Source organism: Panthera uncia, chromosome F1, assembly GCF_023721935.1.
Source record: "Panthera uncia isolate 11264 chromosome F1, Puncia_PCG_1.0, whole genome shotgun sequence".
Lineage (NCBI taxonomy): Eukaryota > Metazoa > Chordata > Mammalia > Carnivora > Felidae > Panthera > Panthera uncia.
Window position 1 is genome coordinate 4,125,447 of NC_064813.1, and position 18,511 is coordinate 4,143,957.

The 18,511-nt window shown below is 50.6% G+C and overlaps 1 protein-coding gene across 1 annotated transcript in view; it reads left to right on the forward strand.

Moving 5' to 3' along the window:
* The window catches only part of SMYD3 (SET and MYND domain containing 3), a 647,391-nt gene that overhangs the window by 544,664 nt on the left and 84,216 nt on the right, over positions 1–18,511 (forward strand). The window contains exons 9-10 of the mRNA XM_049635131.1: positions 561–648; positions 5,716–5,890. Coding sequence (XP_049491088.1) covers positions 561–648; positions 5,716–5,890 — 263 coding nt within the window. The remainder of the gene's footprint in view (positions 1–560; positions 649–5,715; positions 5,891–18,511) is intronic.

Consider the following 18,511-nt stretch of genomic DNA (forward strand, 5'->3'; position numbering starts at 1 on the left):
TATATATATATATATATATATATATATATATATATATATATATATATCTCCATTCATTGGCTAAGGGACATTTGGGTCGTTTCCACCTTATTTGCTAGAATTATGCTGCTATGAATATTGACGCACAACTGTGTGTGTGAACCCAGGTTCTCCTTTCTCTCGGGTATCTAGAGTGGAATTGTTAAATGATATGGAAGCTCTGCTCAACCTTTTGAGAAACTGCCAGGCTAGTTTCCAAAGTGCCTGCATCATTTCACATTGCTGCCAGTAATACATGAGAGTTTCAGTATCTCTACATCCTCACCAACATTGGCATTATGTTTTTTCTTGGCATCCTTATAGCCAAGCTGATGGGTATCAAGTGATACCTCCGTGTGGTTTTCATGTGTATTTCCCTAATGGCTAATGATGTTGAGCATCTTTCCATGTGCTTATTGGCCGTTTGTATATCTTTTTTGGAAAAATGTCTGTTCAGATCCTTTGTCCATTTTTTTTCCTTTGCCTGTTTTTTAATTATATAATTTGTCTTTCTTTCTGTTCTCTTAATTTGGCCTGGGCAGGATGCTGATATGCTTACTGGTGATGAGCAAGTATGGAAGGAAGTTCAAGAATCGCTGAAAAAAATTGAGGAACTGAAGGCACATTGGAGTATCCTTTTACCTGTGGATTGAGCTGTACCCTTGGGATTGCTTCTTTATTGGTTGGAGCTTGGTGTTAATGAAACCCAAGTCCACGGTTCGACCTCTGTGTGAGCCAGTGAGCTTCATTCTGTGTCATGGTCACAGGCTGCATCCCAATCCCTGCCAACAGTTTGGGTAATGGCTAGGGAAGGCCATGGCCGGCCGGGTCAGTGTGAGTACCTCACCACCATTCAATAGTAATCAAAAGTCATGACCAGTAATTGGACAGTAAATAGTAGTCTGTATACAAGGTAACAAATTTCTAAATTCCCTTTGCCTATAACCTACATCTCTGGGAAAGAATAACTCAGAATCCTTATAGCTTAATGTCATTGACCCTCAGATCTAGAAGCTTCATATTAAATTAACCACAACTACAATGGCAGTGGGAGTCACCACATAATAAATTTTCTTGGCATAAACAGTAAGGACCATGAGTGGGTCAGAGTTCAGAGAGTAGGAGAGAGCACTTATGCTGGAGGCCATGTGGGGAGGCTACGCTGACGTTATGCCGAGTGAAAGGTGGCCCAAATCAGGGACAGGGTTTGGATGGGCAGAGGCTTAGGAGGGGGTCGCTTCCAGTAGGGGAGGTCACCTGAGCAAAAATGCAACAGAGGGAAACCACCCGGTAAGAAGAAATAGACCAAGATGAAAAAGATCGAAATGTCATTCAGGTGCCGCGGGGAAATTCTTACCCCCATCAGTAAGAAAATCTGCAGACGAGGTGTTCTTGAAAGCAATGTAAAGAATAGGAGAGGTGGATAGATAGATGTTCTTACCTTCAAAGGTGAAATAAGTAATTTCTGAAATCTGTACCCAGTGGGTGGTTTTTTGTTTGTTTGTTTGTTTGTTTGTTTGTTGTTGCAGGTTGGGTAAGGAATCTAATTGGTTACTAAAGGAAGGAAAAAGGAAGCTGTGATCAGCCCGAGGCTGCAGGGTTTGCCAAGAGCAAGGGAGTCCCAGCTTTCTTTGGCAAAGTTTGTATGTAGATTCCAGAAGGAGATTCAGTTAGAAGTGGCCAAGAAATTGATGCTGGATGCTAGCCTGGCCGGACGTCTTCCTAAATGGCTGAACAGCCATATGAGAAAATGCTGCCACCCGGGTCCCTGTCACTCTGGAGTTCTCTGTCGCCCCCGCCTCCAGTTCTCTTCCACCTTTGACTCTGTACCTTGAGTGAACACACGGAGCACAGGGTCATCACATTCCCAAAGGTTATAGTGGGGAGGATGGCAGAGGGGGGCTGATATGATCCCTGAAGGTTTGAATGATGCCTGAATCCAAAAAGATGAAATGCAACAAGAACGTATATAAAATCTTCTATCTGGGTCAAAAAGCTTAAGTCTGTAAATATACATAAAGCTTAGCAATAGCAAAACACGTGGAACAATTTTAGGGTTTTAGTAAACAGCAAAGTTTAATAAAGTTTACAAGGATGATATAACCCCTCAAAAAACTACTGTGATCTTAGGCTGTATTAATAGAGAATAGAAAGTAAGAAAGGTGATGCTTTTTGTGTGATCCTATCTGTAGTTTTCTGTTCACTTTAGGGTAGGACATGTTAAGAAAGGTGTAGGAAAATTGGAATCGGTTTTGAAGAATGGAGCCAGGATCCCAGTGGAATTTGAAACCCTGTCCATAGGAAGGATTGGCATTATTAGGAAAACAGTCAAATCTGGGAATGAGAGGGGGTCCTCCTTGGGCTCAGAGAACCGTTAGTTAGAGAAGTAGGGTCATTCTCTGTTGTCCCATGCGGTAGAATTAGGGCCCTGATGACCCTGCTACAGTTGGGTTTCACTGCAAACTGACTCTGTGCCTGCCACCTTGCCAGTCACAGCCCAGCCTTTGGTCCACCCTTAATCGTGGAATAGATCGGAGGGTCTATTAAGAGGACACAACCCTGCACTCACAACTCTCACACGTAAATGAATACCTGTTTTGGTAAATATGTATTTGAGAGGCATCAAAGGCAGAGTAGTCAGCTCTGGGAGGTTAAAGAAGGTTCCAGAGAGGAGGTGACCACTGAGTTGTGTCTGGGAGGCACAGTGGGAATTCTCCAGGCCGATGCCGTGAAGAAGGGCACCCGCCAGAGCGGGGAGCCTGTGTAGACGGGCAGAATGTGAAATCACGTGCTGTCCCCAGATCATGCTTGTTCAGTATGGGGGGGGGCGCCCCAGCAAGGCCTTCAGGCCGTGCACGGAGATGATGCTTTCTAGGGGAGAGGGGCCCGTGGAGGACTTAAGCAGAATAATATGATACTAAGTGAGTAAAAGCTCGGTGGTTCCAAGGAGTTGACTAATTTCCCTTTATTCCCCTTTTCCTCCCCCACCATTCCTCTTACTGTCATTGAAAAGCGTGCAGGAAAAAGGGAATCCGAGGGACCCTTCTGTCCGCTTCGGGTAGGCTCTCCACCCTGCTCCGGTCTAGAGCTCAATTCCTCACTGGAACAGAACGGATCGTACTCGACACCAAGCAAATGCCGGTGACTGCATTTTCGAGCAAATACAATGTCAACATTAGCTTGGGGGAAAAGCCTCTTAGTTAAAATTATTCCATTTTTTTGCTCACTGGGGTGTTTTACAGGAAAGGCTGGCCTTGTTTGCCAGGAGACAGTTGCCAATGTTACGAAGGGAAATTGGCACGCGCTCCCTTCCAGCCTGCTGGGGGATAAAGTGGATGTGTTCCTATCAGTGGCTGCAGAATATCACATCTGGTTTTTATTTCTAAGGCTTGTCACCTCAAACCTCTTTGAAATGAGTCGGAGCGTATACAAACGAATAGGCAAATAGCAACGGAGGTCAAGCAACACAATGTTCAAATAAGGTGCACAGTCTTGCCACAGAAATGTCTAGCGTTGTGTAAGAGACAGTCATTCCTCCTGACAGTTCGTCATATATCTAATCCTGGAATGAAAGGCCACAGAGGTTAGCCCGGCAATCTGTTACAAAATCAGTGCCCTGCCTCAGCTACCGCCTACCCCCAACCTCTGGGGATACACTCGGCACACTTTAAACATGTGTGTCAGATGGGTACGAAAGAAAGGCACCGACTCACTTCTCTTCAATGAATGTACCTCTTCTGAGAGCAGAGTCGACCCCTCAGAGACAGGACTCATGCTGAAATTACAGAGCGTAGTGTGCAGAAGGCTGAAGTAAAACCTGTGCATTGCAGCACTTGTGATTCTAAGTAAGGAAGTCGTGCCTTTGGGGTGAGGTATTCTGCCTCTAGGCGAAGAGAAGCGTATTTCCTGGAGGGTTAATGAAGACATTGGTTCCCACTCACACAGGCAGCTTGATTGGTTTATTACAAGTGTTTGCTGACGTTCTGGAAGGCCGCACCGCCTGGCCGGCATGGAGGCTGGGAGCGGTAGATGTTGCTGGAGGGTGGGATAAAGGGGCGCTGAAGTGCACCGTTCAGGGCGGGCGTGCGGTGTGAGAGCCCAATGGAGGATGGAGGGGGCTTCGGTCAGGGGCGCTGATCGCGAAGAGACTGGCTTGTGCGCTGGAGGTGAGGGGTGTGGGTAGGAGGGGGTTCGGTCCGCTGAGCCGTTTTCCTTACGCCTGGTCACGATCAGGGCTCCTGTCCCCTAGGTGCTCACCTGGGTGACATCCTCAGAGCCTCAGATCTGACAAATGACAGAAGTAGCTCACACTGACATCCAGCTTTATCTGCAAAGGCTATGCCATTTCTGTCGCGTCTGAAATCTGCAAACCGAGTGCAGATTTCGCCCCAGTGGAATTCTGCACATGAAAGCAGATGGATTGGAGCCACACAGGTTGAAGGCGGGGAGGCCCAGCCCCGGGCCGGCGTCCTCGTGGCCTCCCCTCATCTGACACCAGCAGTGGAGGCTGTGCAGGAAGGGAGCTGCCTTCCGCCGTGCTTCCGGAGTGATCCACCTGGGAGGGATTCAGAGCACGCTACATACACCGTGCTCTCAGTCCTCCGACTCCCTCTGGAACAGCACGGGGAGTAATAGCCGTTGTCAAAAGTGCGATCACACCGAAGTCCCACGGGAGTGAGTTTTGGGTTCACAGCGAGTCAGAAAGTCAGAGCTGCTCCTAAGTGGGTATCGGGTCTTCTCCCTGCCCTTTTTAAAGCATCATTCGCCCTGCCCACAGTTTACATGCAGGAGCCATGTTCTTAATATTATCTTGTGCTTTGGGGGCTCAAAATATGAATTGGTTTTTTTTGGTTAAGTATAGGCTTGGATCACTTTTGCTTTAGAATCAAGAAACTTCAGGGGCGCCTGGGTGGCTCAGTCGGTTGAGCGTCCGACTTCAGCTCAGGTCACGATCTCGCGCTCCGTGAGTTCGAGCCCCGCGTCAGGCTCTGGGCTGATGGCTCAGAGCCTGGAGCCTGCTTCGGATTCTGTGTCTCCCTCTCTCTCTGCCCCTCCCCCGTTCATGCTCTGTCTCTGTCTCAAAAATAAATAAATGTTAAAAAAAAAAAAATTAAAAAAAAAAAAAAAAAGAAACTTCAATATGAGGCCCAGTGGGGATGTACTTGTTCAACCTGCTAACCCTCCCGTGGGCCAGTGAGTGGCTGTGGGCTTGGTTTCACGTATGCCCGAGGTTCAAACGACACAGAAGCAGAAATGAGCTCCTCCTCTTAGACACGGAATCTGCCTGAAGCTTCTTTAATTTCAGACCAGTTTTGTAACGGAAGCTGACGGCATGCATAATTTCAACTGGACCTAACTGGTAGTCCAGTTTAATAAACAGCTGTATTCACTCCGTGCCTGGATGTAAAGAGAACGCTTACAGGAGTCGGAAGAAAGAACGGTTCTTTGGGTATCTTAATCCCCCAAAGTACAGGCTTGCGTGGAAGATGGCTTGTTGATGTAAAAACAGAATTTACTTGTCTGAGACGCCACTTACATGTTTTTGTTTCTCGAGTGTGTTTGCAGGCAGCTCATCTGTGCAAAATAATGGGCTCTTCCTTCCCTCCTGTGCCTGGGAGCTCTTCAGCCTGTTAGAGAATCGCACTTTGCTTGTTTTCTGGCTGAAGACAATGAATCCTTAACTAAGGTTAATAACAGAGTGGGAGCAGGTTCTGGCCATGTGCCAGGCGATCATCAGCAGCAACTCGGAACGGCTTCCCGATATCAACATCTACCAGCTGAAGGTGCTCGACTGCGCCATGGACGCCTGCATCAACCTGGGTCTGCTGGAGGAGGCCTTGTTCTACGGAATTCGGACCATGGAGCCGTACAGGTGAGCACCAGCGAGAGGGCCGGAGGAAAGGCCGCGGTGTCTTCTGTGGGCGTGGGATCGACATCCCCCGGTCACTCGGCTTACTCTGCTTTCCCGAGTGTTCGCTTCCGTTCCCATCCGCTTCTCGGTCAGCGTGCAAAACCAGACCTTGTTTCGTCCGCTCCTTTGTGCGTTGGCTCCCGTGCGTACACTCGTCGTTCGTACACTCGTCGTTCCTGCGCGTGTCAGGCGCCGTGGGTGTGCAGAGACGAGCGAGACGCCGTGTGTGTGGAGCCGGTGGTTACAGTGCGGTGTCCTGCTTGCGGCGACGGGGTGGAGGCGGAGTGCTGAGGGCGGCCGCGGGGGCACGTGGCCCGTACCAGCCGGGGGAGGCCGCGGCATTAGCCTCTGCTGATCCAGGTGAGGGTGGCCCGTCTGGGGCCCTCGGTCCGGCCGACAAGTGACCGTCTCTTCCACCTTGATGGCTCCCGGGGTGCCTTCGCTGGAGCCGTTTAGCCTCACGGCCCCCTTATGACCCAGGCTCAAACGTGTCATCGAGCCAGGCGAAGGAGCTGTTGGCGATTGATTGCTCCTTGACTGACTTCAGCTCCCTCGGACCAGTGGGCGTTCTGTCCCTGGATGTTGCGGTAACTCAGAGGAGCTTTGGCAGAATTGACATCCAGTGCTGCGCTTTGGTGCCGGTGGGGCTGAGGACACAAGTGTGGAAGTTGGGATAGATCGGCCCAAGGGAGGGGGCACAGCCGTTCGTACCACCGTCTGAGGTCGGATCAGATCACCCACTGCTGAGAAGGTGCCCTGAAGCCTGGGGAGCGTGGGGGAGGGGGGGAGGTCCCTGGAGAGCGGAGGCTCCGTTCCGGGTAGCTCTGAAGACCATGGGGACACGACGTCAGCCCCGAGGGGCTAAGCAGAGGGAGAACCAGGTCTCCACCTAGGCCACGTGGGTCAACGGGCCGGGGAGGGGCTGTACGTGAAGAGAGGGGCAGAGTCCCGGGTACTGCCTGTCCCGCCTCGAGGAGAGCCTCGGGAGAGGACCGAGAGGGGAGGTGACGAGCTTCCACGTGAGAACGGAAGCAAGCCCAGGGTCTAGGATATCCGTTCAGGTGGGAACTGAGACACGAGGAAGTGAGACACGAGGCCGGGAGGCCGGGCCTGGGCCTGGAGCGCGGTGCCGGCAGAGAGGAGCCTGAAGACCCCACCGGCCGGGTGGGCGGCAGGGGTGTGCAGGCCGGCCGTGGCCCTGGGGTGCCCGAGGGTGTTTTCAGAGCTTCCGTAGGTGGCTTCTTCCACTGCTTGTGGTGGAACAGCTCTGGAATCCAGACTGTGAGTCAGCGCTAATCAAACTTGAGAGAGATCGCCTTGAGGGCTGAGACTGTCGACTTTCCCATGAGTGGGAAACGTCTGTTTGGTATGATGAATCTTGTGGGTTTGCAGAGCATATGAACCGAGCACAAAGAGATGAGGCTTCATTCTCTGAGCCTCAGTGTTGCAACGAGAGGCGGGTCCGCGACAGTCGGTGTCACCTCGCTCTGAACTCCGGGGCTCGGTGTGAGGAAGCCAAACCACAGGCTGAGCGGATGGACTGAGGCCAGGAGACGCCGGCTGGGAAAATCCTGCCTGCGGTCCCTCCGCTGCCCCTCCCCCCACCCTGGCTGCTGCGGGACATGCGCCCACTTCTCCTCCTGCCCTCCCTCCATCCTTACCCCCACCGGGCTGCCCTGCGGGCCGCTCAGCACAGACGCAGGAGGACCCCACTTCAAGGGCGCTCCTCCGTGTGTTCTTGAATCTTCTCTCCCCACCTATCAAGGCTTCTCTGAAGGACTGCTTAACTCCTTAATTAACTGGCAGTTTTACTGACTTGAGTCAGACAAAGAAGCCTTTCTTGGAAGTGAGGCCAAGCCCACCAGAATGGACTCCGTATATCGGGGATACGTTTGGTTCTCTTTTCCTGGTGTTTGGCAGGTCACAGTTTCTCCGTAAGTAGACGCTCTGTTCTCGTGCTGGGTGACAGATTTCTAAAGCCTTCCTCAGTTTCCCTCCCCTGGAGCTTGTTAGGAACTTGCCCTGTGGTGTTCTGTATTTCCAGAAATCCAGTCTGCATCGATCCACTTCAAACGAGTGGGATCTGAACAGTTTGCGGCGGTATCGTAGAGGAAGATGCTATGAGTAACCGAGAACCGACAGAGAGAAGTCAGGTGGACGCTGTCATACTTGGCCTTTCTTCGCTTTAGCGCAGCAAGAGTGAAAATAAGGGACACGGGGTCAGGTGCGGTGCAAGCCCTTTAGCGATCTTAACTGTGAGGTGGGCATCTGGAAGTTGGTGACACTTTTTGCCCCCTGCCTGTACACGAGGGAGTTTACGCTGTGGGCCGTCAAACACCTACCCGGTCTCCCCACAGGTGATCTAGGTAGACTTTGGGTTCACCTTTGGCCGAGGACGTGGGCAGTTAGCTCGGCAGGAGTTACTGAGAGGTGACCGGATTGCCACCTGCTCTAACAGTTTTACAATGTTAATATACTGTTTGTAACAGCTAGATTGAGGTCAGGACACCAGGGGTGATTTTTCTCACTCCTGACCTTGGCTAAATTTTAACAACTACTGACCTCAGAGGAGAAGGTTTACACATTCTGGTTTTGTCCAAATCACCACGTTGCCTTCAGCTCCCTTCTTGCCCGTCTGTCATTTATTTTTACTCAGTAGAAATAAGTTCCCTTTATGTTGCAACGCAGCATGAAAATCTTTATGTTTCATAAAGTAGGTTGGCGTTAATTCACGTCCAACAGAATTTATCATCTTTAGCTCACACTGTTTCCTCTTGAGACGTTCTGTGATTATAGATGCATGGTCATCTGTCCTGTAGCACTATGAACATGAAGCAGAATGAAAGCAATTTAAAGGTATTTCATAAATTTTAATAAAAAATAATTAAATAAAATCTTAAAAAGATTTTTTTGGGTTTATTTCTGAGACAGAGAGACAGAGCATGAGTGGGGGAGGGGCAGAGAGAGAGGGAGACACAGAATCTGAAGCAGGACACAGAATCTGAGCTGTCAGCACAGAGCCCAACGTGGGGCTTGAACTCATGAACCCGTGAGATTGTGACCCGAGCTGAAGTCAGTCGCTCAACGACCGAGCCACCCAGACGCCCCTAAATAAAATCTTAACCACAAGATGAATTGAGTTCCGAAAGTCAGTTTGCTGGTGGTAGTTCAGAGTTTGGGAAACATTTTCCTGTTGAAGAAGGTGTTCATGATTATGGTGCTATCACGAGACTAGCCCTTGAAAGTCTGCTCAGCCCCAGATATATCACCAGTGTTTACCATACAGTTTAAAAAGATAAAAAAGGAGAAAGTAATACAAAAACAAAACTGAGCATTACCTTAAACTTAAGATTTAAATCATGATGCCTATAAATTAGACTTGATTTTCTTTAGGACCCGGAGAAAGAGCTAGAGATGCAGAGGCTTTTTAAGGCTTTGAGGGGGACTTCAGTACATTCACACGTGTTCTGGTAACATAACTTTTGTTGGGAGAATAGCATTACTTCCAGGAAAGGGTGCTTTCAAAGGAACACGAGATAAAGATCACCCTCATTTTTCAAAGTCAGGTCCCACTCCCTGGAGATAAGCAGGATGAGTTTCTTCCCTGAAATTTTCAGTACACATACATAAACCTGCGTCCACAGGACACTCACGTGGTTCTCTAAGGCCTCCGTTCTTTCTCTCGGTTTCCCAGTGATTCTCACACCCTCGGAGACCCTGATTTCCCCCCCACTCTCCCCTTGAAACTGCTCCGTCGGACTCTTGTACCTCTCCTTCCTCTCCTTTCTTTCTGTCTTGCCTCTTCTTGTCTTTGTCGTGGAGGGACTCAGCCCCAGTCTTGATCTGTTACCTGCACCCGGCAAGGCGGTGGGTGGGGAAGGGGGGAGGAGCCAGAGAAGCGAGGGAGGAGCCAAGCAGTCTTCTTAGTGGGCAGAGAAGAGAAAATCCCATGTTCTACTAGTGGTTGTTTTCACTTCACTACAGAGTGAGGACATGGTGCAGATCAGCTTCTGTATGTCTGCCTCGTTCTTTTTAACAGATATATGCAGTGTCCTCTCATGTACATTCCTGTACCATAATTTGCAGACTAGTCCCTATTGTTTCCATTTATGTTTACTATTTGAAGAAATGCTGCCATTAACGTCCACGTACTTGGATATTTGTGTAAAGATATATAGGACAAATCCATATGGTAAATTCCTAAATGCTAACTTGCCGCATCAAAACGTGCATTCATTTAATTTTTTTCAAGTTTATTTATTTTGAGAGAGAGCGTGCACATGAGGGGCCCACAGAGAGGGAGAGAGAGTCCCAAGCAGGCTCTGCACCATCAGCACAGATCCCAGCTCAGGGCTTGAACTCATCAACCACAAGATCATGACCTGCCCTGAAATCAAGAGTCGGATGCTTACCTGACTGAGCCACCCAGGCGTCCCAAAATGTACGTTCATTTTAAATGGAGGTAACGGTCACCAAACTGTGTCCCCCATCCACCCAGATGTCAGTTTCCTCCAAAGAATGGAGAATGGGTGACATGATTTTTATATATCTGCTCTAAATTCACTTCAAAATATATGAGTCTTCTCCTTTCCCTTGACCAAAGCCTGCTCTTACAGGGTGAGATTTGCTGCCATTGACCTGACAAACAGTGTTTTGTGGTGGCGGGAAGGACATTTTGTGAGCATCCTGGGAAAGCGCAGAACATGAACCACGAAGGGATTTGAACAAGCGGGCGCGGGATCCGAGACGGGAGCGGCGTGAAAGCCGCCTTGTGGAAGCCAAGGCTGAGAAGAGTGACTTCAGCCCCCATAGTTTCCTGTGCCCTGTTGTCAGAAGAAATGGTGGGAGCGCAGAAGTGAAGGGAGCTGGTGGTTTGGGGACACGACGTGCTCATGGGTCAGGTGCCTGTAACCTCGAGACCGCCAGCGATTACACAGCAGCCCCACCATTTTCATTCTGCCAGCAATTTTTTAACTTTTCCTCGGAAGCTTTGGTCAGCTGATGAAATGTAAGGTTTCATCACAGCGACGCCTGCCGCTGCTGTTCTCAAGCTGGCTTTTCTTCTCAAGGCCTGCACTGGCTTTTTGGTGGGTTTTTGTCATCAGTCACTGTGACGCGGTGGTCCAGGAGCCAGCAGAGCGAGTGGGCACGGCTGGGGCTGGGAGAGCGGTGGGTGCCGTCACCCACCCGGCCCTGACCTGGGCCTGCCCTCGCAGCCCCTCATCCCTGCATCGCACAGGTGCCGTTAGCTTGCCCTCTGACGATGCTTGTGTCTGTGTCCCTGTCCGGAAGCTCCTTCCTGGAGGGCAGGGGCCTTGGCCGGGGTATCTGGCGTGGAACTTTCCTCAGCCGCACCCACAGAGTGGCACCTGGAGACCAAGCTGGGGCCCGGTCCCCACCCAGGAGGGGAGATGAGCATCTGGACTTCCCCCAGTGTCCTGCTCACTCGCCTTCTTTGTCTCACAAGTGACAATTGTCTCACCCGGCAAGTGAACAGATGTTTTATTCTCTGCCCGCTGACGGGGACAGTAATCCTTTGGCCACTGAGTCATTTTTTCCACACTATAATTTTTAATTAGAGTGTCTTTGGTGGCCAGAACCGTGTCCAAGATTTTGAGCTCTACGTGTGTGTGTGTAAAATACTGAGTTGCCTGATAACATCTAACCAGGACCTCCTTTTCTTTGCCGCCAATTTCTTAACATTGGTTTTTTAGCCTCGGCTGCCGTCTGGACACTGGGGTGGTGACCACCTGCGTGGCAGTGGGCAACCCGGTCTGTCGGGGCCCAAGAACTTCCAGTTTAAACTTTTTAATATCAGGCCTTTTAATTCAGTCCCCAAGGGCTCTCCTCCTCCAGAGTCTAGAAATACAATAAAGGAAACACAAAAGAGAAGGAGGAAGAAGAAAAGAAAAACAGGGCACAGCAGTAGTGACAATCTCGTGACAGTTCCGGAAGAGGAATCAGGGACAGCCTGTGCCGGGCCCTGGCATGGGGCTCTGACCCCCCAGTGCCTCTGAACGAGAGGAGTGGGTGGCCGTGCCCTGCCTCCCGACTCTCCTGTAGGCCGCAGCCCTGACCCCAGGCCCCCGGCACTGGAAGGAATGTTCCAGGTTCTGACAGAGCCCCGGGTGATGGCAGACACGCTTGGGACATCTGGCAGTTTCTCAGACCAAGCCCTAATCCGACTTGGCTCTTTCCCACCTGACTTCAGGCTGACACAAAGTGATCGGGCGCTGCTGATACTCGTAAGGCCCTGACTGGGGTGGGGAAGGTGACCCACGCATCACCTCCAGCGTGCTGCACGTGGCAGAACACGGATAAAACCCGTGCTGTCAGCTTCTGGCCACACAATTCCACACGGTGTCTCCTGGCTCCCGGAGGGCCACCGCCTGACCGTCTTTCTGAGGCCCTGCCTCTTATCTGTTTTCTTTTGGATCATATTTTTGAAATCCTCTGCTGGGCTTTTTCCCACCGACTCCCCCTGTGCCACGAGGATTAGATCCACATATTGTCCACAACCACTTTCTTCTCAGACGAGAAAATTAAGAAGCTGTTCATTCCTGCCCCTCCCCCGCGTGAGCACCCCTACGCCCCCGCCCTTCTGTGCACGTGCGTCCACACGGACGCTGTGCGTGTCTGTCCACGTGGACGCCGTGAGTGGGAGCCTGTAGGAAGTCCACCTTCCCCGACTCCATGAGTAGAAGGCGGTCTTTTCGTTATGCCTGGTAGTAGGAGCCGGAGTGGGATATTTTACCCACCCTCCACACTTGCTGAACAGCATCCTGCGTGGCCTTCTGGATACATAGGATCATTTGAATGGGGATATCTCAAGCTCCTGGCTCAGGCACATACTCGTTTCCTCAAGAGAAGGATTTACCGAGACCTACTACGTGCACTGTGATAGATATTGGCAAACCAAAGCAGAGTCCTGACTCCGGTGGACCTTGTGGACAGTGCTCAGAAGCCAGCTGCGTGCCCCACTTGGGTCTTTCCAGAAATCCAGGCATTTGAGAACCTGAGAGGAATTCTTGAGCCAAATCAAGGCTGGCCTGATTGGACAGGCCTGAATGAGATTTTAGCAGTGCTGGAGGAGGAGTACCTTCAGCGGATCGAGTACCTGTACCTTGTGGAGTTTATTGGCCAATTTCAAGACTTCACTCACCGGCCTCCTGTGTTGAAGCCTCGCGTGGAAAGAAGAGTTGGTGGCTCTGGTTTCCCAAAGCCCTCGCTACCCCGTTCTGGGAGCTCGCATCCCGTGTAGGTCGGCCGTGCCCCACTCCAGCCGGCCCTGGCTGTATGAGTTTGCTCGGGCTTCCATAACAGAATACCACAGACTGAGTGGCTGAACGACAGAAATTTGTTTTCCGAAGTCCAAGTTCGGGGTTCCAGCAGGTCTGGCTCCTTCTGAGGCCTCTCTTCTTGGCTTGCACTAGGCCGTCTTCTCCCTGTCCGCCTGTGATCTCTCCTCAGCATGCGTGCTGCCCTGGTGTCTCTACGTGTCCAAATTTCTTCTTCTTACAAGCAACCAGTCCTACTGGATTAGGGCCCACCCCAAGGGCCTTCTTTGACTTTAGCACCTCTTTAAAAGTCTTATCTCCAAAAACACAATCTGAGGTACTGGGGGTTGGGGCTTTAACGTCTGAATTCTGGAGGGACGGAGTTCAGCTCCTAACACCGGCTGTATCTGCCTCAGCCACTGCCTCCTGATTCTCCACTCCGGGAGAATACCAGTTCCAAGGACCACTCCCCCACGCTTATCTTGCGTGGTGTATTTGGACCTACTGGAAGTCACCCGTCTGCCTCGGAAAAGGAACTTCCTGCCTCTTGGGCTTCCAGTTGAGCTCAGGAACTCTAAGGGCCAGCATGCATGAGTCTCTAGGAGTAACTAGGGTAAGCCTCGACTCTCAGCTCACGACCGACCCAGTGCTGGTACGAATAGTGGGTGCTAGTGGGTCACTAGAGGATCCTTCTTCCAGAGGCTGGCCTTCCAGGGGACACTCATGAGAGAGGGTAGTGATTGGACTTGGCATTTTTCATGCAACCATTTTGACACAGCCTTAAAACCAAATGCTTAAACTCCCAGCTACCTTTGTTATAAGATAATGTGTACAATAGAGGTTCTTCCCTGTGAGATAATTTGCCTGGGACACTTTCAGGTTCTTCAGCCCCATCAGAAACTGACCAGGTGGTTAGATATTAACAAAAATTGTACATGATAGTGCAGTGGCATTTCTGAGCACCCGGGGACCATGTGGGTGGTGGTGTTAAGAAAGCCTGTAGTTCAAGTTAGGTGGCTCTATACATTCTGGCCTGGGTGATCTGTGACAGCATGACACTGCTTGCATTTTACGTTTTAAATCTTCCCTCATTTCCCGTCCTTACTTGGGGCAAGACTATCAATTCCTCTTTGCTCCAAAACCCGACAGCCATGAGTCAGACTTACCCATTGCTACAATCTTCCCTGCCTTTTGAGCCCCCAGGGTAGGCCAGGACCCAAGAAGCATGTACCTTTTCCCTGTCATCATCAGAGAGTGAATATCAGAACTTCTACTTTCAAATTAGGACCAATAATCCTGCCTTACTTTCACCTTCCATTGAACTTGAACCCAGGCCAGCGGCTGACCAGGGCCTCATGCCTAGAAACGTCCCCTTCTTCCCATGGCACATTTGTGGGTTGTAGTTACCTTTGCACATAAATGATGCCACCCTTGTAGTGGTAACATTTCTGAACGGAACTCCCTGTCCACACCGTTTCTGTCCAGTTCATCTGACCAATAAAAGAAAAAAAAAAGTGTTTTGTCCCCATGGGTTACCCAGCCACTCAGTTGCCAGCTTTGGCTACCTGCTTGGATTTTTGTATTGAATTGCATTATTAAAGACACTTCCAGATTCATATTCACTTATCTGCTGGGAAGTACCCGGGCCAACAGAGGTCTGAGGTCTGGTAAGTAGTTCCCTGATCAGCCCCAGGTTCTAGAGAAATCACCCAAGTGGCCATGTGATCAGACTCAACTTCTAGTCTGTATGCATTGCAGACCCCTGCTGGCAGTTGGAGAACGTACCCCCCGGGTCTCTTTAAAGTCATCGGTAGTCCTCAAACCTTTATTTTTTTTTTTTTTATTTTTTTTTAACGTTTTTTTAAATTTTGTTTTTGAGACGGAGAGAGACAGAGCATGAACGGGGGAGGGGCAGAGAGAGAGGGAGACACAGAATCCGAAACAGGCTCCAGGCTCTGAGCGGTCGGCACAGAGCCCGACGCGGGGCTCGAACCCACCTACCGTGAGATCGCGACCCGAGCCGAAGTCGGCCGCTTATCCGACTGAGCCCCCCAGGCGCCCCCTCAAACCTTTATTTTAAAGCAACGTGTAGCATGCCCGTCTGACACCACTTTTCCCCGTCTGGCCTCCACCAAATCCTGCTCCGTGTTATACCCCAAGCCCCTCCCTCAACACTCAAGCTCCCAGTCGGGACCGTGTCCTGTGAAGGTTCCAGGCTCTTCCGGACAGCACGACTCATTCTAGCATTTAGCCTACTGGGAAGGGCTCAAACCAGGAGAAGAGCCACTGGCATCTGCGTCCCCCCTTTGGGTAACTCCCTGCTTCGAGTTTTTCTCCAAGCAAACCTGAAGGGACCCAAGCCCTGTGTCCCCTTGGTGGCAGCGTCCAAGGAAGGCATAAGCTTCCACTCGTAGCTTTCACCCAGTCCGCGGACGCTCATGCTCCGTGGAAGTCTTCCCTTTCCTCACCTCTGACACTTCCAGTGCCGATTCCAGGGTCTGTGTCCAAGTCCCTGCTGTTCTCCTGCCTGGGCCTTCCTCCTAGGACATCCTCATTCTGGCTCACGTACTTTCTCTCTGCCCATCGCAGACCCTCCCTTGCTTCCCCTCCTATCTGGGACAAGAATACCAGTTCCTCTTTGCTCAAATATCCCACAGCCACGGACCAACCCCATCCATTCCCACACCTGTACCTACCGTGACTCCTGAGATCTAGGGCGAGGACAGGACACAGGAAATACTTTTCCTCTGTTGCCTTTGCCTGATTCCCAGTCAGCAGCCTCCTTTTAGAGCAGGATGAAAGCCATATTCTAACCCCTGGGGCGAGCTCACCTGCACAGGAAAACATTTAGTCTTCTGTGGTCACCAGCGTATGTGAACAGCATGCACTCTGAGAAATGGTCTGTGGTCGTCCTACTCATGAAAGCATTTCCAAAATAAAAACATTTCCCATGGGGTTCACTGTTGTTGTTTTTTTTAACTTTCACAAGCCATCACTGAGCACTTTGACTCTCCTAACAGAAAATCTCCAGTTCCTTATTACAACCAATTGTACCCTAAGCAGCAGGATATCCAATCCTAGAGAATCTTTTGGGATGCATTGAATTTCTCCTGTTGAATCAATCTCTTGCTTGGCTGCCCCTGCCGCTAACTAGCTGCTATCTCTTTTCCTTTTTCTCAGCTCTTAGAAGAGAAAGTGGGGGGGGAAAAACCCATTTTCCCCTGTAGAGAGCCAGCAGAAAATCAGGTAGGCCTGAGAATTGGGAAGGGATGCATATAACTTTGAAAGGCTCAGAAAGAATTGATTGAAATCAATTTTAACTTCCTGTAAAGTACATGTTTTGTGATCTAAAAAAACGTCAGCCCACACACATGCTATTTGTGTATTTTAAGGGAGTTCTATCCTGAGTTTTCAGAAATTCTCTAAGGATAAAATGAATGAGCTATCCATTAAACTGTAGGTAAACATGTTTCGTCAACCCTCCTGAGTCCAATCACTGATAGAGGATGGTGAGAGCATTTGTAAGGAACAGTAAGAGGTCCTTGAAAGAAATGAGAGATGGGGAGTAATGGCCCACAAATGATAGTTCCCAGTGTTTTAGATAGCCAGGTTATTGTGAGCACAAAAATCCTTTGGGCTAGATAGTACAAAGCTCTTGAGCTCATGACAGCATACTGGCTGGAAAAAATGTCTAATATTCTTACTGCTACATAGATTCAAAGGGGGTGGCCCTGGCCAGGTTCTAGGAAACGGATGCAGGGGAACAGTGAGCTTGGGCCCTTGAACAAACAGAGGGCAGGGCCTGGGGACAGTGGCGGGGCGGGGAGCGGGTGTAGACAGCTCCCGCTCTACCACCAGGGAACAGATGATGGAAATCTCTCTTTCCGAACAAAGAACACCGATCATACTATCCACTGCCCTTCAGAGTTAAAGAGGAACAAATCTGCTTTCACTTGTAATGGGAAATATCACCGCAGTATCCTCCCAAAGTGAGATAGATTGGGCACCACAATCGTGAAAGTATCTGCAGCATCTTTCCAGAGGAGTCGGTGAGAGGACTTTACGAGCTCTCCTCTGCCTTCCAGCTTTCTCAGATTGGAAAGGAATTGCTGTTACTTATTCAGAGCCTGCTGCAGACCCAGCAGCTTGCCCGTTAGCCTTCACGGCCATGGTGCGGAGGGAGTTTGCCTAGTCCTACCTTCCACGCAAGGAGGCCGAGGCCTATGTGACTTGCCTGCGAGGCTTCAAACTCTGGCTTTAGGTTCATGTATCTTATTTTTGTTGCATTTACACAGAAGGCATTGGAATCGGCTTGAACCCAGATTTGCTTGGTCGTAAGAGTCCAGACCATACAACACTCTAGAGGGCTGAGTGGTCTTTCCCACTACGCCACCCGCGTTCTTCCTACATGAATCCGTCAAGATTCTTTTCTTGTCGCAAGTGACAGAAATCCGCCTCGGACGGCCTGACTGAGAAGGGAGTTTGCTGCCTGCACGGCTGTGTGCATGTCCTACGTAGACAGATCTGGTGACAGAATTCAGGGGTACGGTCTGGGTCATCAGATGGTGCACTCTTTTCCTCGCTCTCTCTCGGTTCTTCTCTCCTCTGTCTTGCCCTGTTCTTTCCCACACAGTCTTCTGCACAGTGTGGTAGTGAAGATCGTGTCAGGCAGCCCCAGCCTGCATCTTCCGGCCCTGTGGCAAAAGGAAAGGTCTGTTCCCACTAGCTTCAGATTTTAAAATAAGCATTTGGGGTGGCCTTTGGTAGCATGTTTGGGTCTCACGCCCACCCCGGCCTGAACCAGGAGAGGTGGGGTGCTGGCAGCCTTACCAGGAGCACACGTTTCCCAAGGGACAGAAGTTGTTCACAAGCTTGGCAGGCGTGGGGATAATAGACAAACAGAACAGATGTCCGCTGTACTGTTTCGCTTCGAAACGGTCTAGTAAAAATGTCAGGAGACTCATCAAAGGTGGCAAAGAGCACCCAAAGGCTGATAACACTGTGACGCGGAGAGAGAAAAGCAGCAAGCCCCGCACGGTCCAAGCTCTACGTCGGAACAGAGATCTGTGAGAGCGGGTGGCTAGGATCCCCGAGGGAGCGCCAGGACCCTCTCGTGCCAGGACACAGGCTAGAAGCTTGGGACAAGTCTTTTGGCCACAGGAGGAGAAGATGGAGCGGGAGGCCGGTGAGGCCCACCTGAGGCAGAGGAGTGGCGGGGGCACCCGCTGTACCTGGCGGCCGTGTGCGCCATGTTCTGTGAGGGCTCCTCAGTCCCAGTGTATGTCGCTCATTGCTGCCTGGAGGC